The following is a 27,404-nucleotide window of genomic DNA, read 5'->3' as shown; positions in this document are numbered from 1 at the left end:
GCCCCTCCTCCCTAGGTGGGGCCACTTCCACCACCACCACCAAGATTGGACCCCACATACCCCATTTCTTGTTTTCACTGTTTGATCATTTTAATCAAAGATCTATCCAACAGATCTGAGTGTCCCTTGTGCATTAAGCGTTGAACTTTCCAAACTCTCTCTTTAAAAATTTGTCTTTGTGTGGATCCCTTAGCTTCTTGTTCATTCATTCTCTGATCCACGCCACCCCACAGCTCAGCATATAAATATTACTACTGACCAAGTAAAGAGAGTGAACCCCATTACTTTAATTTATTTCTATAGCTGGGGGTTTCTGTCAAAGTAACAAGAAAAGAATCCCCCCCAAAAAGAAAAAAACTCTACAAACCCAAAAGAGTCTTTTTCTTCACATCACCAAATTATTGTTTTTTATTTATTTATTTATATTCCACACACTTATAATAATATTCCTCCATACCCACTAAATTTTATTTCATTACTATAATATAGTGGTATGTGTTTGTATGTATATGTTTATACATCATTTTCATTCATTGTAATTGAGAGAAGAGTGGTTGTTGTTACTTGTAATGGGTGTTTAAAAGCAGAGTCATAAAGGGTTGTGGTTTTCTTGAATGTGTAGTGTAATGGGGGTTCTCTCCTAAGAGGGTATATATATTATCTCCTCCATTCTTGATTGTGTTGCTCAAGTAATGGATACTAAAGGGAGGCTAGTTGCTGGTTCACACAATAGGAATGAGTTTGTTGTCATCAATGCTGATGAAGTTGGAAGAGTAAGTGCTACCTTTTCAATATCTTATAACCTTTTCTTGTATTCATCTTTTTCACTTCTTAGCTCCATTCTGAGTAATTTCAAGGAGATTTGAGGTCAAACTGGCATTCAAACTTGCTACTTTTTTTTGTCGGTGGGGGGTGTTATTGACCACATTTTTGCTCTTTCTGTAAGTTACTATTTGCTCATTTCCTGTTTCTGTGCTAAAAAGTTGTGATTTTTGAGGATAAAGTTCACAACTTTTTCTTCCGTTTTGCTGGATTCTTAGATTTTACTCAAACAAGTTTGCACAGATTTTGGGGGGAGGGTGTTGTCTTCTAGTGCTTCACTTCAGCAGATCCCTAATTCATTGCTTTTGATTGTGCAATATCTAGATTTAACTTGCCAAAATTGGCTCTTTTTGACCACCACTTTTAAGCTCCCTTCTTGATTTCAGAGCCTGCTAAAGCTTATTACTTGCATTCTTTTTGCGCAAGTTTGTTACATGTCCAAGATTGTTTCTTTCTAGAATTTTTCCAAATGGGGTTCTGTGAATTCCAAGCATGGAAATTCTTGATCTGAAGAGGTGTTAATGTTTCTTAATTGTTTATTGATTACAGGTAACTTCTGTGAAAGAATTAAGTGGGCAGATTTGCCAGATTTGTGGAGATGAGATTGAAGTTACAGTAGACGGGGAGCCATTTATCGCTTGCAATGAATGTGCATTCCCTGTTTGCAGACAATGCTATGAGTATGAAAGGAGAGAAGGAAATCAAGCTTGCCCTCAATGCAAAACTCGGTTCAAGCGCATTAAAGGGAGCCCCAGAGTTGATGGAGATGATGAAGATGATGAATTTGATGACTTAGACCATGAGTTCGATTACCATGGTAACCCTCGATATATGTCTGAGGCTACACTCTCTTCTCGTCTTGGCCGCGGTACCAATCATAATGCTTCTGGGCTTACTACCCCATCAGAAGTAGATCCTGCTGCTCTTCACTCAGAGATCCCTCTTCTTACTTATGGTCAAGAGGTAATCCCTCAAGATTGTCAATATTTTTTGTTCTCACTCTGTTGAATTTTGGCTAAAAAGTTGCAATTTTTGGATTTCTCGCTTAGGATGATACAATTTCCGCTGACAAGCATGCTCTTATCATCCCACCATTTATGGGTCGCGGAAAGAAAGTTCATCCTGTGCCTTATTCGGATTCCATGTCTTGTAAGTTAATTCATGTTTGTGCTAAATTTTAATTCTTTGACCAATTTTCCAGTATTAGAGGGGCTAATGTGTTTGATACTTTGCAGTGCCTCCTCGGCCCATGGATCCTAAGAAAGATTTGGCAGTTTATGGATATGGGACTGTTGCATGGAAGGAAAGAATGGAGGACTGGAAGAAAAAACAGAATGATAAATTACAGGTGGTTAAGCACGGAGGCGGTAAAGGTGGTGGTAACGATGGAGATGAGCTGGATGATCCCGATTTGCCCAAGTAGGTGTATGCGTTCCATTTTTTTTAACCAACCTCATGAGTGATCTGTGATATGACTTGCACTTTATTTTATTTGTGGGATGGTGACTTGCAGTTGTTGCAAGCTGTAGATATTATTGATTGTGTGGAACTATGTGCTGAAGAAAATACTCAAGTACTACGGTTTTCTTACTTTAGTACGAGGTGTGAAAAGTTGATCAGGTCACTTGTGTTTTGATTTTTTATGAGGTCCTTTTAGTTGAGACTGCCTTAAGAAGTTTGATCATACCAGACATCAACTTAGTCTCGTGCAGGTTACTGCACCTTTCGAAAAACTAATTCAGTTATCACTCTGTTTCAATAAGTATGTGAAAAGGAAATCTCAATAATGGAAATGGTAACCACACTGAGCTGTTGATCAAAAGGGATACAAAATTTAATCATGGATGGATGTCCATCCACCTTTTTGCTGCAGCTGCCGCATTGACGTAGTTTTGGCACCCTGGGGTAGATTTGCTTGTGACTTGGATGTACTTGCTTATTGATCAAACTAGAATCTCTGCACTTTCTAATTGGCTTTGGAGTTATTCTCCTTATTGAAAGAATCTTAATAACAAAGAGACTTCCCAATGAAATTAATTACCATTTTTTCTTAACAAAAAATTTAGCAGATGTAAGTTGTACTTGCATAAAAAAAGAAATGAAACATAGGGGATAAATGTTGCAGATTAGCCACAAGAATTGAAGCACTTTTGTACAGCATAGTCCATCTCTTTTGCCACTTATCTTTTGTTGTTGTGGGTATAACATGTTGCATGTCTGTTTATTCCAGCGAGGACCTTACTTTCTAAAATCCAATCACTGCTTTATTTGAACATTCTTTGTATCAGTAAGATTTATCTTTCTTATTTTATCTCTGTTTGCAGGATGGATGAAGGCAGACAACCACTTTCGAGAAAGCTGCCTATTTCCTCTAGCAGACTAAGCCCATACAGATTACTCATTTTAGTTCGTCTTGCTGTTGTTGGGCTCTTTTTCCACTATAGAATAACGCATCCTGTCAATGATGCATATGCATTGTGGCTGATTTCTATCATATGTGAAATATGGTTTGCGGTATCGTGGATATTTGATCAGTTCCCAAAATGGTTTCCGATTGTGCGAGAGACATACCTGGACAGGCTATCTCTGAGGTATATGCATAATATAATAGTGTGTGTCTGTGTGTACACATACATGCCTCTCTGGTCATGTCCTTACCTTTTAGTTTAATGTTTTTCTCAGGTATGAGAAAGAAGGGAAGCCTTCTGGGCTAGCCCCTATAGATATATTTGTTAGTACGGTGGATCCCCTGAAAGAACCTCCGCTTATTACTGCAAATACCGTTCTCTCCATTCTCGCTGTGGATTATCCGGTGGACAAGGTTTCGTGCTATGTCTCTGACGATGGTGCTGCCATGCTTACTTTTGAGGCTCTCTCTGAAACATCTGAGTTTGCAAGGAAATGGGTCCCATTCTGCAAGAAGTTCAACATAGAGCCTCGGGCCCCAGAGTGGTATTTCTCCCAGAAGGTTGATTATCTGAAAAATAAAGTACTTCCATCATTTGTGAGGGAACGTCGTGCTATGAAGGTGTGCAAGTTATCAAGTTTTATGTTCTTCATCATCATTTTACCCGTGTGGTATGACTATAAAGATTTCTTTGCTCAGACAACTTGCTACCATTCTTTTTGTGCAGAGAGACTATGAAGAATTCAAGGTTCGGATAAATGGGTTGGTTGCCACGGCACAAAAGGTTCCCGAAGATGGCTGGACTATGCAAGATGGAACGCCTTGGCCCGGAAATCTTGTCAGGGATCATCCTGGAATGATTCAGGTATGAATCTATCCTCTTTTATAGCCTAACTTCAGTGGAGATATTTTAAGATTGTACTATTGTGACCTAACCTATTTTCATTTTATTAAATTGAAAAGGTCTTCCTGGGTAATGATGGTGTCCGTGATATTGAAGGGAATATACTGCCTCGACTTATCTATGTTTCTCGTGAGAAGCGTCCAGGATTTGACCACCACAAGAAGGCTGGTGCCATGAATGCTTTGGTAAGTCGTTTTCTGTTTCTTCTTCTGCCTCCCCTCCCTCTTTTTTTTTTTCATTAAAAAAAAAAAGAAGCACTGGATAGGCTTTTGACCGTTTTTAAAATGTGATTTTAGATGCGGGTATCAGCGGTCATATCAAATGCTCCTTACTTGCTCAATGTGGATTGTGATCACTATATAAATAACAGTAAGGCACTGAGAGAAGCCATGTGCTTTATGATGGACCCCACTTCAGGAAAGAAAATATGCTACGTACAATTTCCGCAAAGGTTTGATGGTATTGACAGGCATGACAGATACTCCAACCGCAATGTGGTCTTCTTTGATGTACGTAAGAAGTTTTCTTCTGGGGGTTTTGTTATGCAATGTTGCAGTGTTTATGTTTGTGCATAAGTAAAACGATATGCACTATTAGCTGCCTGACAGAAAGCTAATTTAATTTTATGCCATTTGCGTTAACAGATCAATATGAAAGGACTTGACGGGATCCAGGGTCCAATTTACGTGGGTACTGGATGTGTCTTCAGGAGGCAAGCGCTTTATGGTTATGATGCTCCAAAGAAGACAAAACCTCCAGGAAAAACATGCAACTGCTGGCCGAAATGGTGTTGCTGTTGTTTCAGTTCTCGAAAGAAGCATAAGAAAGGGAAAACAACCAAGGATAACAAAAAAAAGACTAAAACCAAAGAGGCTTCACCACAAATTCACGCCCTTGAAAATATCGAGGAAGGAATTGAAGGTACGGAATGGACACTTTGAGAAGCCACCACTAATGAGTTTGGATCCTTTTCAATTTGCCTATTTGGTTAGCAAACATTCTAATTTCGAAGTTCCTCTGTCTTAACTTTCTTCTTCTTGGATTATATCTGAGTTAAAATCTCTGGAGCATGTTTCTTCCCTTACTCATGGTGAAACTTCAGATTCTTGTACGTTCATTTGTCGTTAACTTGCTTTTTGCTGCAGGAATTGATAGTGAAAAAGCAACCCTCATGCCTCAGATAAAACTTGAGAAGAAATTTGGACAATCACCAGTATTCGTTGCTTCAACACTTCTAGAAGATGGTGGCATTCCTCCAGGAGCAACATCAGCATCTCTCCTGAAAGAAGCAATACATGTCATTAGTTGTGGTTATGAAGACAAAACAGAATGGGGTAGAGAGGTAAAATACATGCTGATATTTTTATTCTGGAATGCATTCTGCATTTATTTGGTCTAACTTGTCGTGCACCGCCAGGTTGGATGGATTTATGGATCTGTTACTGAAGATATCCTTACCGGATTTAAGATGCACTGTCACGGTTGGAGATCTGTCTACTGCATGCCCAAAAGGCCTGCGTTTAAGGGGTCAGCTCCTATCAATCTTTCAGATCGTCTTCACCAGGTTCTGCGGTGGGCTTTGGGATCTGTTGAAATTCTCTTGAGTAAACATTGTCCCATTTGGTATGGGTATGGGTGTGGGCTGAAGCCGCTGGAGCGCTTTTCCTACATAAACTCAGTGGTCTACCCATTGACTTCTCTTCCTTTGATCGCATATTGTGCTTTGCCAGCTGTCTGTTTGCTTACTGGGAAATTTATTGTTCCAGAGGTAAGGATTTCTTGCTTTGAGCTTTATTTTATATTCTATTCAACTCTTCATATTACGTGGACTTTGTTATCTTCAGTTCTGGAAATGACAGTAGGCAAAATATCCCTCTTTTCATATAAACTGCCTTAGAATAATATTTGAGTTAAAGTACTATTTCACACAGGTGAACTTCTAGGCAACAGCTGAAACTGCTACTTTCTGCGGTTATTAATTTGATTTTTCCCCTCGCCCCCCAGTATCTTAGAGCAGGAAGCCTGTTATCTTGGTTGTGCTGTACATAGGAGACAGCTGCTCCAATTTCTTGTCTTTATATATTTGTCCGGGACTAGTGATTAGGCCACCAGTTTGAAAGTTTGATACTATTTTTCAGTTCCAGAATCTTTTATCTCTAGGCATAACTAAAAATGCATCACAGCATTCAACTCATCGCATGATATTTTTGCTGAAAATTCATTGCGGTTTGCAGATTAGCAACTATGCTAGCATTCTTTTCATGGGACTTTTCATAATGATTGCTGCCACGAGTGTTCTTGAGATGCAATGGGGAGGTGTTACTATTGATGACTGGTGGAGAAACGAGCAGTTCTGGGTCATTGGTGGTGCCTCATCTCACTTATTTGCTCTTTTCCAAGGTCTTCTTAAAGTTTTGGCTGGTGTCAGCACTAGCTTCACTGTTACTTCCAAAGCAGCAGACGACGGGGAGTTTTCTGAGCTTTATCTGTTCAAGTGGACATCTTTGTTGATTCCTCCTATGACTTTGTTAATTATTAACATCATTGGAGTCATAGTTGGAATTTCGGATGCAATCAACAACGGTTATGATTCTTGGGGTCCTCTATTCGGTAGGCTTTTCTTCGCCTTATGGGTCATTGTTCATCTATATCCCTTCCTCAAAGGTGTGATGGGCAGACAAAATAAAGTTCCAACCATCATTGTTGTCTGGTCTATCCTTCTGGCATCTATCTTTTCCTTATTGTGGGTCCGAGTCAACCCATTCACGGCAAGAGGTGGACTTGTTTTAGAAGTGTGCGGGTTGGACTGCGAGTAAGCACAAGAAATAGGAAGCATTATGTGGCTTCAGTGTAGAAAGGTTGTATGAAAATGAAATAGAGCTCAAACTCAGGGAGAGAAGGAACTAGAATTTCTTTATCTCCTGACAATTTGGTCATCGACGATGAAGATTTTTGAGTTGGAGAAGCAGAGAATGAGCTCTGATGATTGTGTATAAAGGGCAGAATAGCAGACACATTGATATTTGTTTTTGCAAAGTGTTTCTTGATTCTTTTGATACATTTTAGGATTTGTGGCTTGGAGTGCTGGTGGAGTTCCAATATTTGTAATACCAACTGAAACATAAAATTTGTTGTGGTAAGCCACAACCCCTTATTAATAAGGGACTTCACACGTAAAAAATTGTTGCCAGAAATTTCATCAGTAATTAAGAACTTTTATTCCACTGTTGTGATTTCATGTAAGTGAAATTCCATATCTCAGACTTTTATGTAGTTTTTGGATGCTGGTATCCCCCTCTCAACAAGGAAAGTCAGGCAGAAATGCTAATTAAGAACTTTATTCCATGGTTGCCATTTCAAGAAAGTGATATTGGAATCCGGAAGACTATTTTGTTGTATTATTGTAGATGCTATTATTTGCATACTCGTTCATGTAGCATTAGTGTTATTTATCGATGTTCAAGCTATAAATTTGCAGAACATTTTAATTGGGTTACGATTAGCTTGTTGGACATTATTCTCTCTTTTTAGACGCAAAGCTATAAATCTATAAAAATGTATTTTTTATAGCGTATACAGAATTTTTTTGTAAAAATAGCACGGGCTAGCCAGTTTTCGGACTGGTCATTCAAAAATAGCCAGCATTTTGCTGTAACACGTAAAGTTCCAACATAATATACTGGAGATCGGTGCACATGTGTATGAACTTCCAGCATATTAAGTTGGAGCTCCAACACGTGAAAGTTCCAGTATAATATACTGGGGATTGCCGCACCGGCTCCAATCTCCAGTACATTATGCTGGACCGGTATATTATACTGGAGTATTTTTCCGGATTTTGAACAGTGTTTTCGTTCAGATTTATCTTTACATGAAAAGTGGCTAAATTTCGATTACTTTTGAAATACTATTTTTGAATGACCACTTCTAAATCTGGTTATTTTTAAATTTCTCCCAAATTTTTTCTACTTCCTCATTTTTGGATATTATTGAAATAGTTTGCTTCGTCAAAATCTTTTGCATCAAAAGTCAAATAATGGAATAATTTTTATAATTGAAAAAAAAAAGTGAAGCTCACAGGTGGTTTGAGACGAAACAACTACTTGGCTAAGGCTGTTTGGTGGGCCGGTCTGGGACCGGGCCCGGATCGGGCCCGCGGTCCTAACGGGCTAAACGGTCCCGGCGGGCCGGTCCTGGTGGGCCGGTCCCTGAATGGGTAGGAAGCCCGTGACGGGCCGGTCTCGTACACGAGGCCCACGAGACCGGGACCGCTAAGCCCGGGACCGGCAGGCGGTCCTGGGCCGGTTCAACCGGGCCTAACGGTCCTAACGGGCTCCAACGGCTATTTTTTAAAAAAAAAAAAAATTTTATTTTAAAAAATAGCCAACGGTCAGATTTTAAAATCTAGCCGTTGGCCTTTAATTTTCAACCGTTTGGAACTTTAAAAAATAGCCATTTGGCCCCCAAACTTTATTTTAACCCCAAACTTTATATAATTACACTTTTCCCCAATTCTCAACTATAAATACCCCCTCATTCTTTCATTTTTACTCACCAATTCATCAATCTATCTCAATCTCTCTCAATCTATATCTAATTTCTCTTCTATAATTGCTTATTTTATTATTGCAATTTCGTGAAAAATTGTGAAGTTGGTGAATTGAAGTATTCAAGTCTTCAAGTCTTCACGATCTTCACTTTTCAAGAAGTTGTTCGGCAATTCGGTAAACTCGTTCCAACTCTTAAGTTTTAAGAATATATTTTTGTGTGTTTAGTTTGCATAATTGTAATTAATATGGCATTTTCTTTGAAAAAAATGTTTGGTGGTAAGGGAAAAGCTAAAATTGGTGAAAGTAGTCTCCAACCTACTACCCTTCCCCTGGCTCCCCGACCCAGACCTGTTACCCGTCCTGCTGCTCCTATTATTCTTGATAGTGATAACCCTTGTTTTCAATTTTCCGATAGTGAATTTTGCCATAATGTTGCACAAGGTGAACAATTAAATGAAGAAGTTATGAATGCTCTTTATCCTAATCAAACTATCTTAGAAAATGATGAGGAAAATGAGGATGTAGATGAAACCCAACCGGATTTAGATGATTCACCTACTAGTCCTGTTAATAACCCAACTGATGCCCCGCCCGACCCACCTGTAGAAACCCCTACTTTTAATAGACAACCTTCTAAACGCCTAGAAACATCAATAGTTTGGAATTTTTTTACTCAAGTAAGAGAACAAAATAAGGCTAAGTGTAAAACTTGTGGGAAATTGCTGGCGCATAAATATACTGGAGACCGTAGCGGTACGGGTAGTTTGGCTAGGCACATACAAACACACCCTAGAGATAAAGTTAAATATTTACAAATGAAAGCGCAGCAAGAGGGGACAAGTGTAGATACTGCGGTTAACCCTAGTACAGGTTCAAATCTAGTTCAACCAGGAATTAACACTGTGACCGGTAGTATTTTATATTACGATCCTAATAAAGATCGCGAAGAATTAGCAAAGATGGTTACTGTTATGTGCTTACCATATACTTTTCCTTCTAACCCTAATTTGTGCATTATATTAGAAAAGTTTTTAATCCTACTTATAAAGGTTTGGCCTCGCGCAACAGTTAAGAGCGATATTTATAAATATAAACATGAATATGAAAAATATTGCGGTATTTATTTACTCATATAACTAATCGGATTTCTATTACTACTGATATTGGTAGAAGTAATAATGACTGTGATTATCTAACTGTTACAAGTCATTGGATAGACGAGGGTGGATAATGCAAAAACGCATTATTGCGTATAGAAATAATTAATTCACGTCACACAGATAAGTTTATTGCTAACACCGTTGCAGATATTTGTAGATATTTTTGCATTAGAGATAAAATAATGGCAATTTCTATGGATAATGCTTCTAGTAACACTAGTGCTATAGGCATACTTACAACAACACTAATCCTGCATTTAGTAATTGTTTCCATGTGAGATGTATTTGTCACATTTACCATTTAATCGTCGGTGATGGTATGAGAATTTTAAATTTAGAAATTGAAAAGGTTAGAATGGCTCTTAATTGGCTTTTTTATTCAAACCGTAGAAGTAGACTTAGAGAGTATTTTAAAAAATGTGATGAATTTCGCCTTAGAGAAAGAAAGGTTCCTAAACCTTGTCCACTAGATGGAATTATATGTACGAAAGTTTAGTAGTTGCATATGAATATAGAAACCCAATTAATGCAACGTTTAATGCTCGTGTTGATGGTGAGGATGATGATGAAATCCTTACAAAATCAAGATTGGACGAATGTCAAAATTCTTATAGATTTTTTAGAACATTTTCAAATTGCTACAAATGCATTTCTGGACAATATTATCCTACTATTTCAAATTGTTTAGTTTATATTGCAGCACTATGTGATTTGTTGTTGAATTTTCGGAGGGTGGGAAATTTATCAACTTGCTATAAATGCAATGAAAGAAAAATTTAAAAAATATTTTTTCCCTATCCCCCCTATTTATGGTGTTGCTGCATTGTTAAATCCTACAATGAAATTAGGAGGTCCTCACTTTTGGTACAAAATATTTATAAGGCTTTAGATCTTTCAGTTGAGGAATTTTCTACACTTGCAGAGGCAAAAGCCTCAATTAAAATAAATGCGCAAACAATTTATAATGCTTACCAACTTGCGTTAGATCATGCTAGGCCAAATGTTCCAACCCCTACTTCGCCTGTTCACAATCATCTAAAAGAGCTGCGGGCCTACAAGCACTTAAATCTTGGACGGAGTTTAGGGGTTCCAAGGTGATAATTTTGATGAGACTTCACATCTAAATGAGCTTCAAGTTTATTTGTCGCAGGGACTTGAAAAGGAGAATCCAGACGGCAACCTTTGATTTTTGGAATGGTGGAAGACAAGGGAAAAACATTTTCCGATTCTTGCAAGGATGGCTCGGGATATTTATCTATTCAAGCTTCAACAGTTGCATCAGAGAGCGCTTTCAGTCAAGCAAGACTTCAAATAGGTGATCATAGAGCGTCTATGGGGGAGAGCTTGGAAAAATCAGTACTATTCAGAGATTGGATCCGCTCGGAAAGAAGAAACTTTGGACTTGCAGAATCACAATCGGAGATAGAACGAAGCTTATGAAGAAATGATAGCCGGAACTTGCGGAGGATGCTCTTCGCCCGGAAGCGGTGATGAACAAGCTTCTTTTCCGCCACCACCAACGGAACCCTCCTCCGAACGCTTGAAGGATTTATGAGATTTGTTAGAGATACAATGTAGATTATGGTGTAACTTGTACTTTGGCAATATCTTCTTTAGTTTTTTTCCTTTTAATGGTGGTATTAGTACTTGTTGTGCTCATTCCATTGGGGGAAGAAAGACTAAGAAAGATTGCCATTTTTGGTAATAAAAATTATAAAACATACCCTTGGCCTTGAATATCTCTTCGCAATATTTTTTTGTCTTTAACTTGCAATTATTTATAAGCTATAATATATATACATAACATACAATATATACTACAACAATTGAAATATATATACATAACATACAATATATACTACAAGAAAATAACATAAGGAATATATATACATAACATACATATACTACAACAAATTATATAATGGAATATATACACATAACATACAATATATACTACAAGAAAATATATAAGGGAATATATATACATAACATACAATATATACTACAACAAATTATATAATGGAATATATATACATAACATACAATATATACTACAAGAAAATATATAAGGGAATATATACATAACATACAATATATAGTACACTATACTAGTATAACTATATATATTATATTTACATGAAGAAGTAGTACTATAATAATACTACAAAACAAGATTTTTCAAAATGAGGGCCCCAACCCCCAATGACCACCAACGGTCAATATTAATTGCACAAATAGCCGTTTTTTTTTTTAAAATTTAACAAAACTAACCTTCTCTAACACTATAAGTACCCCCCTCCCTCTTCTTCATTTCAATACTCAATACTCATTTCTCAATCTAAATTTCTCTCAATCTCTCAATCTCCAATTTTCAAGACTTCAAGTCTCAATCTCAATTTTCAAGTTAAATCATGCCTCGTTCGGAAAGAGTGCGCTTATTTGTGTCGCAATACTATGAAGTGCTTGAAGAAAATGAAGAAGGCCAAATATTAAAGTGCAAGAACTGTGGAAGAGTCTTAAATTTTCGTTCAGGGTGTACCACAGGCATTTTAAGGAGGCATATAAAGTATTGTGTTGAGGGTATTTATCCGCAAATTCGTCTTTAAGATTTTTCAACAATTTGTGTTATTTTAAAATTATTAGACGTATTTATGCTTCATGTTGTACTTTGTTATTAATTTATTATGCATGCCAATTTAGTTTTACTATTGATTTGTTATTTTACATTTTCGTCAAACACTTTAATAATTAGATTTCTATATTATATATACCATATATATTTATATAGCCATGCATCAGAGCAATTTATATATATACATACACATATGGTTTACAAGAAATTGCCCTAAATAAAAAAAATTTAAAAAAAAAAAGCCCGGAAATAAAAAAAAGCCCGTTAGGCCCGCTAAGCCCACGAGCCCGGCCCATTTAGCCCAGGACCATATGGGCTTAGGCCTGTCACGGGCTGGTCCTACCCGTTGAGCCCACGAAGCCCGGGACCGCTAAGCCCAGACCCGTTTAGCCCGGCCCGTTTAGCCCATTTAGGCCCGGGCCCGGGACAACATACAGCCTTATACTTGGCAGGTAAAACAAGGTACCTTAGCTTCATAGCATTTCAAAAGGTTATGATGAGTTATTTTTGCTGTTGTGTACTTGCAGTTTCTAATTTTGAATAATTCAGTAGTATATTATGTAACTAATCCAAAAAGTATGCTTTGATCTGTTGAAACTTAGTTACTTAAATCAAACCCATGAAATAATAGACATGATAAAATTACAATCGTTTAGTTCTCACCACCTTCAAGCACAAACAAATACAAAAACAAAAAACTAAAGTTGCTGGTTTTTATCTCATGTAACATTAATATAGGCCATGAGATATATGCTTAGCCATCAACTAAAAGACCAACGAAAGAAGAAGAAAAATGAAAACAATTACAGAAATGTTTCTTCTATTTCCATGGTAGGATTTGCAGAGCACGCCTCTTTTCTGGTCTTAATGCTGTTAAAGTGCCAATATTACCCTTCACATTTGGATCATTTTCTTTCATGTCAGCTTTCTGGGATTGTTTGTTTGGGGTTCCATGTATCAGAATGGTTCTGACATTCTTCTTTTTAACAGTGGAATTCAAGTGCTCCGCCAAAGATGTTTTAGCTACACCTGCTGGGGTAAATGGTTCTTTCTTTTCAGCCAAGGAATTTTTTTTCTCAGACATCAAGGTATCTTCACCAGCAAAGCCTAAATGACATGACAAATCCATAATTGGTATAGTCAAAGTTAAAAGTTCGAAATAGAACATACAAATTTGGTGGATGAAAGTTTACCTTCCTCAATAAAGCTAATGTTTGCACGAGATTTATAAGAGGGTGATACCACAGGTTCTGTTGTTTCATGCTCCTTTTTATCAAAAGAAAACTCGTCCTGTTGATTAGCCTCGCAGGACTTCCCCTGATCACTTTCACTCTGAGCCTCTTCACATAATATTCCAGGCAGGTCCATTTGTGTGGTGAGAACTGAATCCTTAACATTCATAGACGTGCTCTCATTTGATTCAAAAACGGTAAGTCTGTCCCTCTGAACAGCAAGATCAACTTCCTTAAAAACATATTGACTTTCAATTGTTGAAGCAGTAAACTCCCTGGTGCTTGCAACATTTTCTATCACATTATGTTCTGGAAAGTGGAACTGCTTATCAGCAGGCCAAACTATTGAGATTTCTTTTGCATCTTCATCATTATTCGGAATGTTGTATTGGAAAGCATTACTGGTATTTCTCACTTCTAGGTTTTGTTCTTCATCTCCCCTAGTCTCCTCTAAAGTGATGATAACCTTTTCCTGACTTCTTAATGTAGTGGATTCAGCATCAAAATCAAGAATTCCACTCTCTGAAATTCATAAAGATATAAGCAGTTCTAATATTGGAGAGAAAAATATTAATAGAGCAAAAAATTCAAGATATTTGAAAGTAAAAAATCACAAAATCTTCATATAATTGCCTCTTTGGCTGTAAGACGAGGAAAATGGATGGCCTGTATATACAAATTTCATGCAAAGAGGAAAGTTTTTTTTTCTTTCTTTGTAGCTCATACAGACTTAATGAACTCACCAGCACTAATAGAAGTGCCATCAGTCTTCCTTAAGCTCTCCTGAGTTATGTTCTCAGTTTCAGTGTCACTTAGAAGCATGTTTGGTTGTTGGCAAACTGCATCACTAACAGAACCACCTTTTGCTGCTTCGTCTTCTGGAGATTCCTGAGATGTCATTTGACGATCGTGCGCCTGGCCCTCAGCAAGAGCATCATCTTCTGTAACTTCGCCTTTCTCATGCAAGGGCTCGAACTGAGGGACAGAATCATTTTCTACAGCATTGGCAGTATAAATGTTAGTATTATGCATCTATTCAGGGATTATGCAAAATAGAAAATGAGTAAGGTGTAAGAGTAAATACTATATTCCCTCTATACCGTGTTCCAAAAAAATTAATTTAAAAAGTTTCATGCATCTGATAAATTAGTTTCTTGTTCTTCCACTGCACTTTATTTTAATCATTACAAAATTTATCATTGTGACAATTGAGAATTCATTATAGTATAATCAGACTTGCAATTAATGTTATTACCAATCTGCAAATTTAATTTTGTATTGTTATTTTTAACATACTAATTTACCATAGGAGGTGGTTGAAGATTTTAAAGACAATGCAAATGAATTTTGCACAGAGCAGCTTTGCAAAAACCGTATACAGATGTTATTAAGAGTGTCCTTTAGTGCACATGGTTCAAAATGTTGAAAAGGAATAAAAAGATTACCTTTTTGCGTCTCCAGCTCCGTCTCTCTGAGAACACTGCCATCGTTTGTTTGAAACCAATTGAGTGTAGCTTCACCAGTGTCATCTATCATTTCATTAAGAAGTTGACGACCTTCATACTGTGCAAAACTTTGTTCCTGAGAGCTAAGGAACTTACCACCATCCATATCCTTAAAGATATCTTCCTCACAGCAAGGACTTTCCTCCAATTGCAGTGGACTTGTACCTTTTGATGGTGTAGCAAACAGAGGCCCTCCTTTAAATTGTTCTTCATTCTCCTTGAACAAGCAAGATCCTTTGGTGCTACTAGAACCTCCAGCAATAATCTCTACAGTTAGTGGCTCTCCGGAGAATTCAGACCCTTTGCACTTAGGCTCCTTACCAACCATTTCAGAGGCAGTTGCAATCATTGCTGTCTTCAATTGACAAGTAGAATCTTCATCCAATTTGGAAGGACTTGTTCCTTTGATTGGGGTAGCAAACAGCAGTTTCAAGTGATCATCACTATTCTCTTCATTGATGGCATCATATAGTTTGATGGACTCGGGACCGGAAGGATTTGTTCCTTTTTTTGGTGTGGCAAACAGCAGTTTCAACTGATCTTCACTATTCTCTTCATTGACAGCATCAGACTGTTTGATTGACTCAGGACTGCTCTTATGGGTCTCCAGCACCATTTGCTGTTCAGAAAATTCAAGATCGTCGCATGCAGGCTCTGAAATAACAGCTGAAGTGTTTTTGTTTGCAATTTCAACATAAATATTCTCTTCCGGATATTCAGAGGTATCTATTAGCAACAAATCCTTGCCAGCCACTGCTTCCTCAATTTCGGGCTCCTGAAGAGAACTTTCAATGTGCTCCAATGCTTCACTGTCTTTAGAAGGTTCACAACTTTCTTTTGCTTCCATGGTTCCCAAAGGACAGCCTTGACTTTTGTTCCTAGCCTTGCTATCAATGCCTTTAGTCGAGAGAGCTAATTCTGTTGTATCCCATAGGCAACCAAAACTTTCCTCCAATTGAAGTGGACTTGCACTCTTTGATGGTGTAGCAAACAAAGCCCCTCGTTTGAACTGTTCTTCATTCTCCTTGAGTAAGCAAGATCCTTTTCTACTCTCACAACTTCCATCAATGATCTCCACAGTTAGTGGCTCTCCAGAAAATTCAAACCCTTTGCACTTAGGCTCCTTACCAACCATTTCAGAAGCAATTGTAATCATTGTTGTCTTCAATTGACAAGTAGAAGCTTCACTCAATCTGGACGGACTTGTTCCTTTGATTGGTGTAGCAAACAGCAGTTTCAAGTGATCTTCAGTATTCTCTTCATTGTAGACATCATCAGATGGTTTGCTGGACTCAGGACTACTCTTATTAATCTCCAGCATTTGCTCTTCAGAAAAATCAGCATCGTCGAATGTAGGCTCTGAAATAACAGCAGAAGTGCTTTGGTTTGCAATTTCAACATCGACATCTTCTTCCAGAGATTTAGAGGTATCTCTTAGCAACAAATCCCTGTCAGCCACTATTTCATCATTTCCGTGTTCCTCTATGTCAACAATTTCCTGAACCCTGCTCTCAGGTCTTGTATTCATCCCTTGGTCTCTAACCATTTCTCCCGACATTGCAACATCTTCTGTCTTAGGTTCTTGAGAAGAAAGCTCATCTTTCCGTAATGGAGTCATGCTTTTAGCTGATGTTGCAGACAGCATATTACCCTGACCTTCGTTGTTCTCTTCTTCAAGAGAACTGGATCCTTTAATGCACTCAGGAGTTTCTTTGATTTTCTCAACTGTAATATTGTTTTCTGATTGTTTAGAATCTATGCTGTCAGACACTGACAGATCCACAGCACTTGGATTTGCAACTGCTAAACCTGTGTTATGGGAGAGCCCTTGAGCAGAAAGCTCTTCTGTCTTGCTTGATGATCCATCCATTTGATTCAGAGGCTGGGTATTGATGGTTGAAGCAAACAGCATTTTCAGTTGATCTTCTGTGCATCAGGAATTCAAGCTATTAATGCACAATCAAGCAGCTAATAGAAGATGATAGGAGGAGAGTTATATTTACTGTCCACAGTAAGAGATAGTACTTCGGAACTAACCTTGTTCACTTTCATCACCATAGTTGAAAGAAGCAATATGTGAGGTTTCTGGAGCTATAAGAAAAATAAGTCTTCGGTGTTACTACAGGAAGCTTACACAAACACAAACTGCAATTAAATACATTATGGTTAATGGGGGATAATTTACTACCTTGGTCGACTCCAGCAGGTCCATCTTCACATTCACCAACATTTCTTTCTAATCCACCGCAACTAAAAGTCTCCATTTCATGACTCTGACTATACTTTCCTTTGGTAGAAGTAGTCTCTTCATTAGTGCTTTTCACAGAGATTGGTGAGGCAGATAGATTCTTTAGGTGTTCCCCTGTTACAATGGACATCTCTAAGCAAATGTTAGAAAACAAAGAGAAGAACAAAAAAGAAAGTGAAGAACTGAGAAAATCCAGAGGGCAAACAGAAACTGGTTTTCCAAAAGATCATATCGAAAGAAAGGGATTTCAGAACCAACCTTGCTCGTCCTCGATCAATCCACCGACAGGTTCACTCGGATTTCTTTTTCCACTGGAGTCAAGTCCTTCTCCACTCAATTGACTTTGAAAATGGTAAGGTTCGCCTCCAATAGATCGTGAAACAATTAAAGGTGTAGCAAACAAACTTTTTAGCTCTTCTCCGGCTGCATCAAGTTAATGAGTTACACATGCTTTATGAAATTTTACAGAAGCAGGAAACGAGTTTAGAAATACCTTCTTCGTCTTTAGATGTGTCCTTTAAAGGAGTTACAGGTTGTGTCAAGCCATTGCCAGCAGAGGGAAAAGCTGCATGTCAAAAGATACTTACAAAGTGATTAATGAATATGGTGAATGATGATTTAAAAAGAACTAAAGGCAAATTGGCAATGACATTAACTGGCTTGTTAATCAACAACCTAAATTTCGAAATAGGGCTTCATAAAAGAACATAAATCAAGCAATAAAATGGCTAGGAAATCATATTAAGGAAGAAAAACTAACTGTTCTCATTTGCGAGGCAACTGTGCTTGTATTGACTGCTTGTCTCATTCAACTCGATAGAAGTTGCTATTTCTACCTTGCTGCTTCTACCACCAAATGGTGTGGCAAACAAACTTTTCAAAATTTCTCCTGTAACATATAGTAAAATCAAGCTGTAAGTAACATATAGTCTTTAGGGAAGAAGAAGTCCAGGACTAACCTTGGCCATGTTCATCACAATCACGGACAGAACTTTGAAGACTTAAGTTATCAGTGGTAGAAGAAGCTGCATAAAATCACATAGCAAAATGTGGGAATTAAAAGTGAATTACAGCAATAAATGACACAAATTAAACATGTAAAAAGAAGCATTTTGAAGCTAACCTTGCCCCCTTCTGTTGAGATTCTCATCAATTTCTCTATTTTTGACCTCTTTATCCAAAGTAACTTTATTTTCTTTCAACCTTGAATCACCTTCCAAAGAAGCTTTTGATTCTTCTTTAGAATGTGAAACATCACAAGGAGTGGCAAACAAAACTTTAAGTTCTTCACCTGTTGCAACAAAAGGTAGAGAAATGAGCAAATTAAAGAGAACAAGGAGGTAAGTAAACCTCATAACTACCTCGCTTCTCTTCATCACTGTCCTCTAATGCGATGTCATCACCAAAAACAGCAGGTTCTGCAACTAAACGAGATGTCAATGACAATAGTTCAAAAGCAAACTGGAGAAAAGGAAAGGAAAGATTCGGTTACTTAACTGCAAAGTTTAATCATTATGAAGAGCATAACAGTCGCTCTTGCTTAGACGGAAAATACTACTATGTTTCAACAGAGCATCACAATGTAATACGTATGAAATTCCTATGATCAGTAAGAGATGAAAAAATACTACTTACCTTGAAAATCTAGAACTGCTTTTATGGGACTTGAGACGGTTTTCTCGGAAGCAGCCGCCTCAACTGAGCCTTCACTGTCATTGCTGTGTCCAAGCTGCTGCATACCTTGATCAGGTTCATTATACTGATCTTCCAAGTACCCGTCTTCATTATCACTGTTGTTTCTGAGCTGCCCGTCATCTATAATCTCCTCTTGTCCTTCAGTAGCCTCGAACTCTATGGATCTCACACCCTCATCAGGTCCATTTTCCTGATCTTCCAAGTACCCGTCTTCATTGTCATTGCTGTTTCTGAGCTGCTCATCATCTATTATCTCTTCTTGTCCTTCAGCAGCCTCGAACTCTATGGATCTCACACCCTCATCAGGTTCGTTTTCCTGATCATCCAAGTACTCACCTTCATTATATTTAGCTAGCTCCGAAGAAGTTTGGATACTACAATCAAGACTGTTTGTGGGCCTGAATGTTGACTGTTTTCCATGATCACAAGATTTCTCAAAACTGAAGGCATTAGAAAGGCCTGCTGCTACATTCAAACGTTGAGTCAACGGCTAGTGAAATGCAAAAAAAAGGTAGAAACATTCATAACCAAACATTAACAAAGCATACCATCATTATCAGGTTGAGATATTGGCGAGAAGTCCTTAGTAGTCTCCTCCAAGTTTGCAAATCCTTCTGCATGCAATTCACCTTGAGTTGTGAAGGTAGGTACATCTCCATCACATTTAGCAATAAATCCAGCTGCTGCTTTTTCCATGGGAGGACCAGATTCAGAATTTTTAGCTTCCATCTCATTGCTCAGATTGAAAGCACCTACACTGTCCAATGAGACATTACTAGACAACCCCACATCAAACTCTCTGGCATAGTCCGTTACAGTTAGCTCCTGTTCACCAGAAGTTACTCCTTCAGTAACAATAAATCCGGTCTCTGACTGTTTTTCGAAACAAGACTCCAGGTTGCCCTCCATATTATCACTCTGGTTTAGTGAATAGTTATCAAGAACTTCATTAGATAAACCCGTGTCAAATTCATCTGCATTATCCGCTGCAATTGCACCATGCTCCTTTTTGTCAAGAGTTAAGTCATTTGGAACTGCATCATCAGCCAAATTGCTTGCAGGCTCCTGTTCACCATAAGTTACTCCTTCATCAACAATACATCCAGTCTCTGATTGTTCTTTAAGGCCAGACTCAAGGTTCTCTTCCATGTTATCACTATGGCATAGTGAAGAGTTATCAATAACTTCATTAGATAATTCAGTATCAGATTCTTCTGCATCATCTGCTGCAATTGCACCGTGCTCCTGTTTGTCAGAAGTTATGTCATTTGGAATTGCATCATCAGCCAAAACAGAACTAGGACATAGGCCTTTGCTTGCAGGCGCTTCATGGTCAGACTGCAAAAGTTGCTCAACTGCGTTCTCGTCGGGTCTAGCTGCAAAATACAAAAGAATGAATTAGCATTCTTCACAAGAAAATGCATAATATTAACTAATGATCAGATACACTACCTTTGGAGCTGAATGGATCACTGAATGGAGGGCATTTAAATGTGGAGTTATTTTCAGACGGAGAAGCATTTGCATCTACAAGTAGTCCTTTCTTCTTCAAAGTTTCAGCTAGTGTGCTAGAGTCAGCAACTGCTTCAGCCTTGGTTCCAGCGAGAACTATATTAACATCATTTTTAACAGCTTCAAGCTCATTCAGTCCTGATTTTAAGAAGCTCGTAGCACCTTCTGACCCTGAGATATCACAGTCTTTACTGTCTGACTCTCTCACTACTTCCATATCCTCAGATGTAGGATCTTCTACTTCCACATTTGATATCTGCTGCTTCTTTCCAGCTGTACTAGTCTTTTCAACAACTGCTGGCGCCTCCACATTTATTTTTGTTCTACTTGTGGACTGTTTCAGAGCATCTAAATCTTGCAGGGCGAACTTGTTCTTGGTAGAACTTTTTTCTGGAACAGCGGTGCAGTCACTTCCCTTCTTTTCATCTGAAACTGCTATAAGAGTGAGACTAGCAGCACTCCTTCCAGAAGGTCTCCTCTCTTCTTTCATAACAAGAATTTCTTCTTGCGCTGAACTATCCAATGTCTCGGTGACTACATTGGCTTTAGCAGCACTCCTTTCAGAACGCCGTCGCTCTTCTTTTACCGCAGCAATTTCTTCTTTCACTGAACTGTCAGATATCTTGGTGACTACACTGTCTTTAGCAGCACTCCTTTCAGAATGTCTCCTCTCTTCTTTTACCACTGCGACTTCTTCTTGCACTGAACTGTCAAATATCTTGGTGACTACACTGGCTTTAGCAGCACTCCTTTCAGAACGTCTCCCCTCTTCTTTTACCACTGCAATTTCTTCTGGCACTGAACCGTCCAATATCTTGGTGTCTACATTGGCTTTAGCAGCATTCCTTCCAGAGCGTCTCCTCTCTTCTACTTTATTTTCAGCAATATCATTTTTAGCCGGTACAGAATCTTCGACTTGTTGAGCAAGCCCTTTTGATCTCTTCAATGCCTTCTGGGGTTCTTCTTTTGTACTTTTACCCCTTACCTTGTCATCATTAGCATCTAAATTTCTTTTTTCCTTTGCGGCTGCAACTTCATCAGTTCTTAATTTCTCCAAAGAAGGAACAACAGATTTGCGCCGATTACTTCTTTTGACAGGAGCTTCTCCCGGTTCTTCAAGTGTGATACCCACTTCAACAGTCCCTTGAGACTCAGTTGGCCTGTCCGTTTTACACCGAGTCTCCACTGAAGAAACGTTTCTTTTCAAGTTAGATTGGTTTCTTGCTGTCATGCCTCTATCAACCACTTTATTTTCAGCAATATCATCTTTCGCCAATACTGAATCTTCCACTTGTGTAGCAAGCCTTTTTGACCGCTTCAATGCCCTCGGGGGTTCGCCTTTTTTACCTTTATTCGCCATCTCGTCATCATTAACGTTTAAGTTTCTTTTCTCCTTTACAGCCACAGCCTCATCACTTCTCAATTTCTCCAAAGGAAAAATAGATTTGCGCCTATCGCTTCTTCTAAGAGGAACTTCAACCTGTTCATCAAGTTGAGGAACCACTTCTGATGTCGAAGCTTCTACAACCAAGTTAGACTGATTTCTAGTCCTGTCCCTAGTAACCATCTTATCTTTAGAAATATCATCAGTCAACCTTGCACCCTCCACCTTATTAGGTAGCCTTTTTGACCTCGTCAAAGCCATTTGAGGTGCCGCCTCCACCACCCTATTCTGCTGAGATCTTCTTGTGGTTGCTTTAACTTCATCATTGGCAGCTTGAACTGTGAATCTTGCACCCTCCGCCTTAGTAGCTTGCCTTTTTGACCTCTTCAAAGCCGTTTGGGATGCCTCCTCCACCACATTATTCTGCTGAGACCTTCTTGTGGTTACTTTAACTTCATTCTTGGCAGCTTCAACTGAAGATTCGACAAATTCTGTACAAAGCAGTTTTACATTTCTCTCAATAACTTCCTTACCCCTCGTTTGGTTCCTTTTGTTACTCACATCATCCTCAACTGATTTCAAGTTCCGAGACCTTGTTATCCGTTCTGCTGGCTTCTCCAAAACCTCATCCCTTACTTTAGCATCAACCTCATTTGGGACATGCGAGGTCTGAGTATGAGCAATCTTTTTCCTTCTCCCTCCTCTTTTCATCTCCTTGGCTTTCGTTTCAGCTTTCATGCACTCCATTATCTGATCATCACTAGCAAACGTGACTTTCTTGTCCCTCTTCTCTGCCCTATCAATTTCTTTTTCACTCGTACTTTTATCCAATTCTTCTGCACTCTTGTTAGCATTTATCTCACCTTTTACTCTTCTACTCGTCCTTAAACCTTCATTCACACCCTCATTTTCCTCCCTTCTTTCTTGTACTGATACTACATCTTTGTTCCTCAAAGATCTTCTCTTGTTCATTCCAACTTCATCCTCACTCTCATTCACTAAAAGTATGTTATCTTTTGTACGCCTTGTCCTTCCCTTTTTCTCACTAACACCATCTTCCGAATTCATACCCCGCGACCTCGTAACCCTAACTGGACTATCCAAGATGCCTATCTTTACACCATCGCTCCTAACGCTCAAGCTGTTATTGTGCAACATGGACTTCCTCCTCCCTCTACTTTTCACTTCAACCAATTTAGTGAACTCGAAAATTTCATCGTCAGGACTAAACTTCACTTTCTTTAGTGTCCTATCTACAACATCAGACTCTCTATCATCCACAGTCTCATCGAAAACCTTTAAACATGACCGCCCTTGAGTTAAGGGCTTTTCATCATTTACCTGCCCATAATCACACAAATTTAACCAACAACTCAAAATTTCTTTTTAAACTCAAAAAACAAAAAAGAATTACTCATTACCTTAAAAATTGAAGAAAGTTTGTTGGCCATTTCCAAGTTAGTTAAATTTGCAGGAATTCCATGTTTCTTGCATAGGGCTTGTAGTTCCTTCCTTTTCATATTATCAAAATCCATCTCTGCTATTTATTCATTAATCAACAATAAGGCAAAAAATTGAAACAGAAACAGCGAAATTCAAAGAAAAAAGAGCGAAAATTGGAAGGAAAATCATACCTGAGATTGAGAAATTGTCACGAATTGAACATGGGTTTTCAGTTTTCCTTATTTATTTTTTGAATTTTGGGTACTGTTAGAATTTAAGGAAACGATAAGGATTTGAAATTTGAATTTACTAGGCTTTCCCGCTTCTCAAGGCAATACGACACGACTTTTTGTTTAGAGGATGAGGAGGTCACGTGCAGAAAAGCGCGTTAGGGACTTTTGCGATGTCAGTTCTGGAGCGTCAAAATGGATAAGGAGCTTTCTTTTTTACTTTTTTCGATTGGATACGTGGAGCAAATCTAGTGGTTGGTGAGTGAGAAATATACAAACAGATTTGCAGAGTAAGCTTTATGTTTGAGATTTATTTCAAAGTTGCTGTGTATTTAAACCAAATTTAAGAGCCCGTTTGGACATAAGATTCTTTTCGAAAATTTTTCATTTTTTTTCAAAATCAATATTTGACCATAAAATCCTAAAGAGAAAATTTGAAAAATTCCAAAAAATAGTTTTTCAAAATTTTCACTCAGATCACTCACAAAATTTCAAAAATAACCCAAAATTATAGCACAATTCTAATTTTCAAATACCTTTTTCACTTGAAAAAAAAAATTATTTTTTTTAAATTTTACAATTCTTATGTCCAAACGCCCATTTAATAGGTAAAAATAAAAACAAAATTTAATAAATTCAGAAACGAACTCAAAGATATTTACCATGCCCTTACCTTTCCTAGATCAACATTCAACAACACCTTTTCATTTAATGCTCCCTCTCCTTCCAATTGGAAAGGCAAAATCTTGGATATTTTTTCCCCCAAGAAGCCAATTTCAATAATTAATTACTGGTCGTAATATTATGTGTTACAACTTACAAATATGCATAATTTGACAATTTAAGCCAAAATGTGTTGCAAAGTAAGGAAGTACTCACAATTACAGTAAATGTGCAATCTCCTCAATAACAAATGAAATTTTGACAACAGTTGGTTTTTACATGTAGAAAAGGGCCATTCAGTAGCATTATAATTATGCAATTTTTGTTCTTTCTTTAAGAAAAAAAGAAAGAAAGAATGGGTGTCATTCATTTAAAGTAACTCACATATACAACTGCTGTTTGACTATTACACATTCCCCAATGCGTCCTTTAAATGGCGACATGGCAATTAATTAAGACCTAAAATCTTCAATTTCGTTTTAAATTTTCCCGGAATCTCGATTGGAATTGAGTTAAAATCGGGCAGTAAATGTTTTTCGAGGGCTTTGATAACCGTAGGGTGTTCATGGTTCGGTGTGGATCCATTTTTCCCTAAAAAGAAATCAAATCAAATAAGTCGGTTCTTCAAATATCGAAACTAGGGGTGTCAATGGATATTCGAAAACCGACCGAATCGTACCGCACCGAACCGAACCGATGTTTAGGTTTTTTTCAAAAAAAAATCGTAGATTTTTATATAAATCTATAACCGCACTGATAATTAGGGTAGGCTTTTTATTTTATAAAAATAAATCGAAACAATACCGAAACGTATAGAATAAATTTTACATGTGGAAAATATATTTATATAGTAAGTTTAAAAATAATAATGCATTAAATTTTTCTTTGGGCCTTGGAATTATGAAAACTATTACAAGCCAACAAGTAATTAAACTCAAAATAAAACCTATTATGTTACTTCTACTTAAACTAAGTTGTTTCAAGTATCTTAGCAAGACACAAAATATTCTAACGATTATGAGTAGCAAGCTATAATGTATTGAATATGTTTCCTTTCATACAATTTAGATTTATCTTTTTGAATATTTAATCTTCTATAGACTTTATTCTTGAGTCCTAGCTTGGTTAATATCTTTCCACTCATTGATTTATGTTTTCTTTGACTTTGCTTGGTTTCTTTTACGCTGTTTTCGAATAGTTGATGGATTTATACTCTAGCCATCTTTCATTTTTTTTAATTCATCACCCTTTGAACAGTAAAAATGTCTAGAGAGTTTTATTACCTCTTATAAAAGAACATATGTTATTGCATTCTACTTCTACTAGTGATTTTTACATAATATTTAAAAAAATACCGAAAATTAACTGAACCGTACCGATACTGAAGAGAAACCGCCATGATTGGGACAGTTTCGAAAAGTCTAATTTTGATTGTACATAATAGAATAACCGAAAAATTGGTATGGTACTAATTTTATAAAATAACTGGCCGAACCGAACCATTGACACCCCTAATCGGAACCAAACCAAACTAATTAAGTCGATTTTTTATCGATTCTATTTTTGTAGGTTTTTTTGGTTATTTATCAGGTTTTTTCTTAAATATGAGACATACACTACCAAACACATATTCCGGCGACTACATTTTCAACGTAACACTATTAAACCAATTGCTCTTTGAGAAATCTATCGTTTACCAAGATATTTGATGATAATTGAATCAAATAGTGATGAATAATTTAAATACTCAATTAAAAATCAATTATTTTTAATATAAAATAAATTTTGTACTTAGCAAAAGAAAACTATCAATCAAACTAGAATGTAAAGGCAAATAATTAGATTATTATAATAGCAAAGAACTAGACTAAAAATACAAACGACTAATATGTGCCATAAAATTTTAGAAACTTTATGTGTGTGTGTGTGTGTGTGTGTGTGAGATACTAAATTTAAAAGCTACTTCTATAGTCGGTTTGGTTCATTTTTTCAGTTATTTTTTTATTAAAATCAAAACCGAACCACATTTGATTCGGTTTTAAAAATTCAAAAACCAAAACCAAACCAACCTAAAAGTAACTTGTTTTTTGGTTCGGTTTGGTTCGTATTTTCGTTTTGTATTCNATCGGGCCGAGATCGGACTCCGCTCATGATAGCGGTGGTAGTGTGAATGAATTCCGGAAAAAGGGAAAATGAGATTGTGATTGAAGTATATGTCTCAAATTAGGCAACCCAGCCGATCGGGTCGAGATTGGACTCCGCTCAAGATAGTGGTGGTATTGTGAACAATGATGATAAACTTTATGTGTGTGTGTGTGTGTGTGTGTGTGAGATACTAAATTTAAAAGCTACTTCTATAGTCGGTTTGGTTCATTTTTTCAGTTATTTTTTTATTAAAATCAAAACCGAACCACATTTGATCGGTTTTTAAAATTCAAAACCAAAACCAAACCAAACCTAAAAGTATTGTTTTTTTGGTCGGTTTGGTTCGATTTTCGTTTTGATTCGATTTTTTGGGGTTTTATGAAAACCCTTAAATGTATACTTTTCATCCAATTTGGTAGTAGTTTTATTGTGAAATCGAATTTATTCATAAAACGTGTGTTATGTAATGTTTGTGAACGGAGGCGGATCCAGGATTTGAAGGTTGCAGGTATCGTATTACTTTAGACTTTGACTTGATCTCTTCTGAGTTTCGGTTTGGTTATTCATCTTTTGGTACAAATCGATCAAATAAAATAATTTAAAAGCATAAAACTTCAATAATATAACTAATATCAACAAAAAATTAGTAATGTATTATTCATTTACAATTGTCTTCATTGAATTTTCATATTCTGGAGTTATGGTTTGACTAAAAGATGGGCAAATAGGACTAAACTCGCTATAGATACATATATAGATACTCAGAACAAAAACTTACTTAATAAACACTTGTTTTTTTGATAGAACACTAGAGACTATGAAATAGAAGCAAGAATATATATCGGGACAAGGTGGATGTGGCCCCTATTGAG

General features: G+C 37.3%; 2 protein-coding genes across 7 annotated transcripts; one reads left to right on the top strand and one right to left on the bottom strand.

Moving 5' to 3' along the window:
* The first annotated feature begins 280 nt into the window (after nucleotides 1–280).
* On the top strand, nucleotides 281–7,629 carry LOC109219051 (cellulose synthase A catalytic subunit 2 [UDP-forming]-like). The gene is made up of 13 exons (XM_019383456.1): nucleotides 281–773; nucleotides 1,372–1,785; nucleotides 1,872–1,971; nucleotides 2,058–2,241; nucleotides 3,147–3,413; nucleotides 3,505–3,850; nucleotides 3,957–4,094; nucleotides 4,193–4,318; nucleotides 4,430–4,642; nucleotides 4,778–5,054; nucleotides 5,279–5,475; nucleotides 5,551–5,901; nucleotides 6,368–7,629. Exons 1-13 carry the CDS (start codon nucleotides 693–695, stop codon nucleotides 6,947–6,949), a joined length of 3,276 nt encoding a protein of 1,091 aa, XP_019239001.1. The 5' UTR covers nucleotides 281–692; the 3' UTR covers nucleotides 6,950–7,629.
* A 5,435-nt stretch (nucleotides 7,630–13,064) lies between these two features.
* LOC109219052 lies at nucleotides 13,065–23,780 on the bottom strand. 6 transcript variants are annotated; one of them, XM_019383457.1, is made up of 17 exons: nucleotides 23,686–23,780; nucleotides 23,473–23,588; nucleotides 20,608–23,392; nucleotides 19,704–20,531; nucleotides 19,096–19,620; nucleotides 18,822–18,884; nucleotides 18,584–18,751; nucleotides 18,420–18,485; nucleotides 18,221–18,349; nucleotides 17,954–18,025; nucleotides 17,719–17,883; nucleotides 17,401–17,592; nucleotides 17,250–17,303; nucleotides 15,153–17,138; nucleotides 14,451–14,702; nucleotides 13,669–14,229; nucleotides 13,065–13,582 (listed from the first exon to the last, which is right to left on the bottom strand). In XM_019383457.1, the coding sequence occupies exons 2-17, from the start codon at nucleotides 23,584–23,586 to the stop codon at nucleotides 13,296–13,298; spliced, it is 8,247 nt and encodes a 2,748-aa protein (XP_019239002.1). In that variant the 5' UTR covers nucleotides 23,587–23,588; nucleotides 23,686–23,780; the 3' UTR covers nucleotides 13,065–13,295. The 6 variants fall into 6 exon arrangements, with proteins under 6 accessions (XP_019239002.1, XP_019239004.1, XP_019239007.1 ...); XM_019383459.1 differs by having other exon boundaries at nucleotides 15,153–17,135; XM_019383462.1 differs by having other exon boundaries at nucleotides 17,401–17,574.
* Nucleotides 23,781–27,404: the final 3,624 nt, after the last annotated feature.

The sequence above is a fragment of the Nicotiana attenuata genome, unplaced genomic scaffold, assembly GCF_001879085.1.
Source record: "Nicotiana attenuata strain UT unplaced genomic scaffold, NIATTr2, whole genome shotgun sequence".
In the NCBI taxonomy this organism is placed as follows: domain Eukaryota; kingdom Viridiplantae; phylum Streptophyta; class Magnoliopsida; order Solanales; family Solanaceae; genus Nicotiana; species Nicotiana attenuata.
The sequence above is the reverse complement of the archived record's forward strand: the minus strand, read 5'-3'. Positions and strand labels throughout refer to the sequence as shown.

Bases quoted from the DNA above. Each gene is read 5' to 3' on its own strand.
- LOC109219052 (XM_019383457.1), bottom strand. From the start codon at position 23,586: ATGGATTTTGATAATATGAAAAGGAAGGAACTACAAGCCCTATGCAAG. The intron at 14,703-15,152 runs GTAATCTTTTTA...CCAATGCTGTAG, and splicing joins GGAGCTGGAGACGCAAAAAG to AAAATGATTCTGTCCCTCAG. The intron at 14,230-14,450 runs GTGAGTTCATTA...TATGAATTTCAG, and splicing joins TGGCACTTCTATTAGTGCTG to AGAGTGGAATTCTTGATTTT.
- LOC109219051 (XM_019383456.1), top strand. From the start codon at position 693: ATGGATACTAAAGGGAGGCTAGTTGCTGGTTCACACAATAGGAATGAG. The intron at 774-1,371 runs GTAAGTGCTACC...TATTGATTACAG, and splicing joins ATGCTGATGAAGTTGGAAGA to GTAACTTCTGTGAAAGAATT. The intron at 5,476-5,550 runs GTAAAATACATG...GTGCACCGCCAG, and splicing joins AAACAGAATGGGGTAGAGAG to GTTGGATGGATTTATGGATC.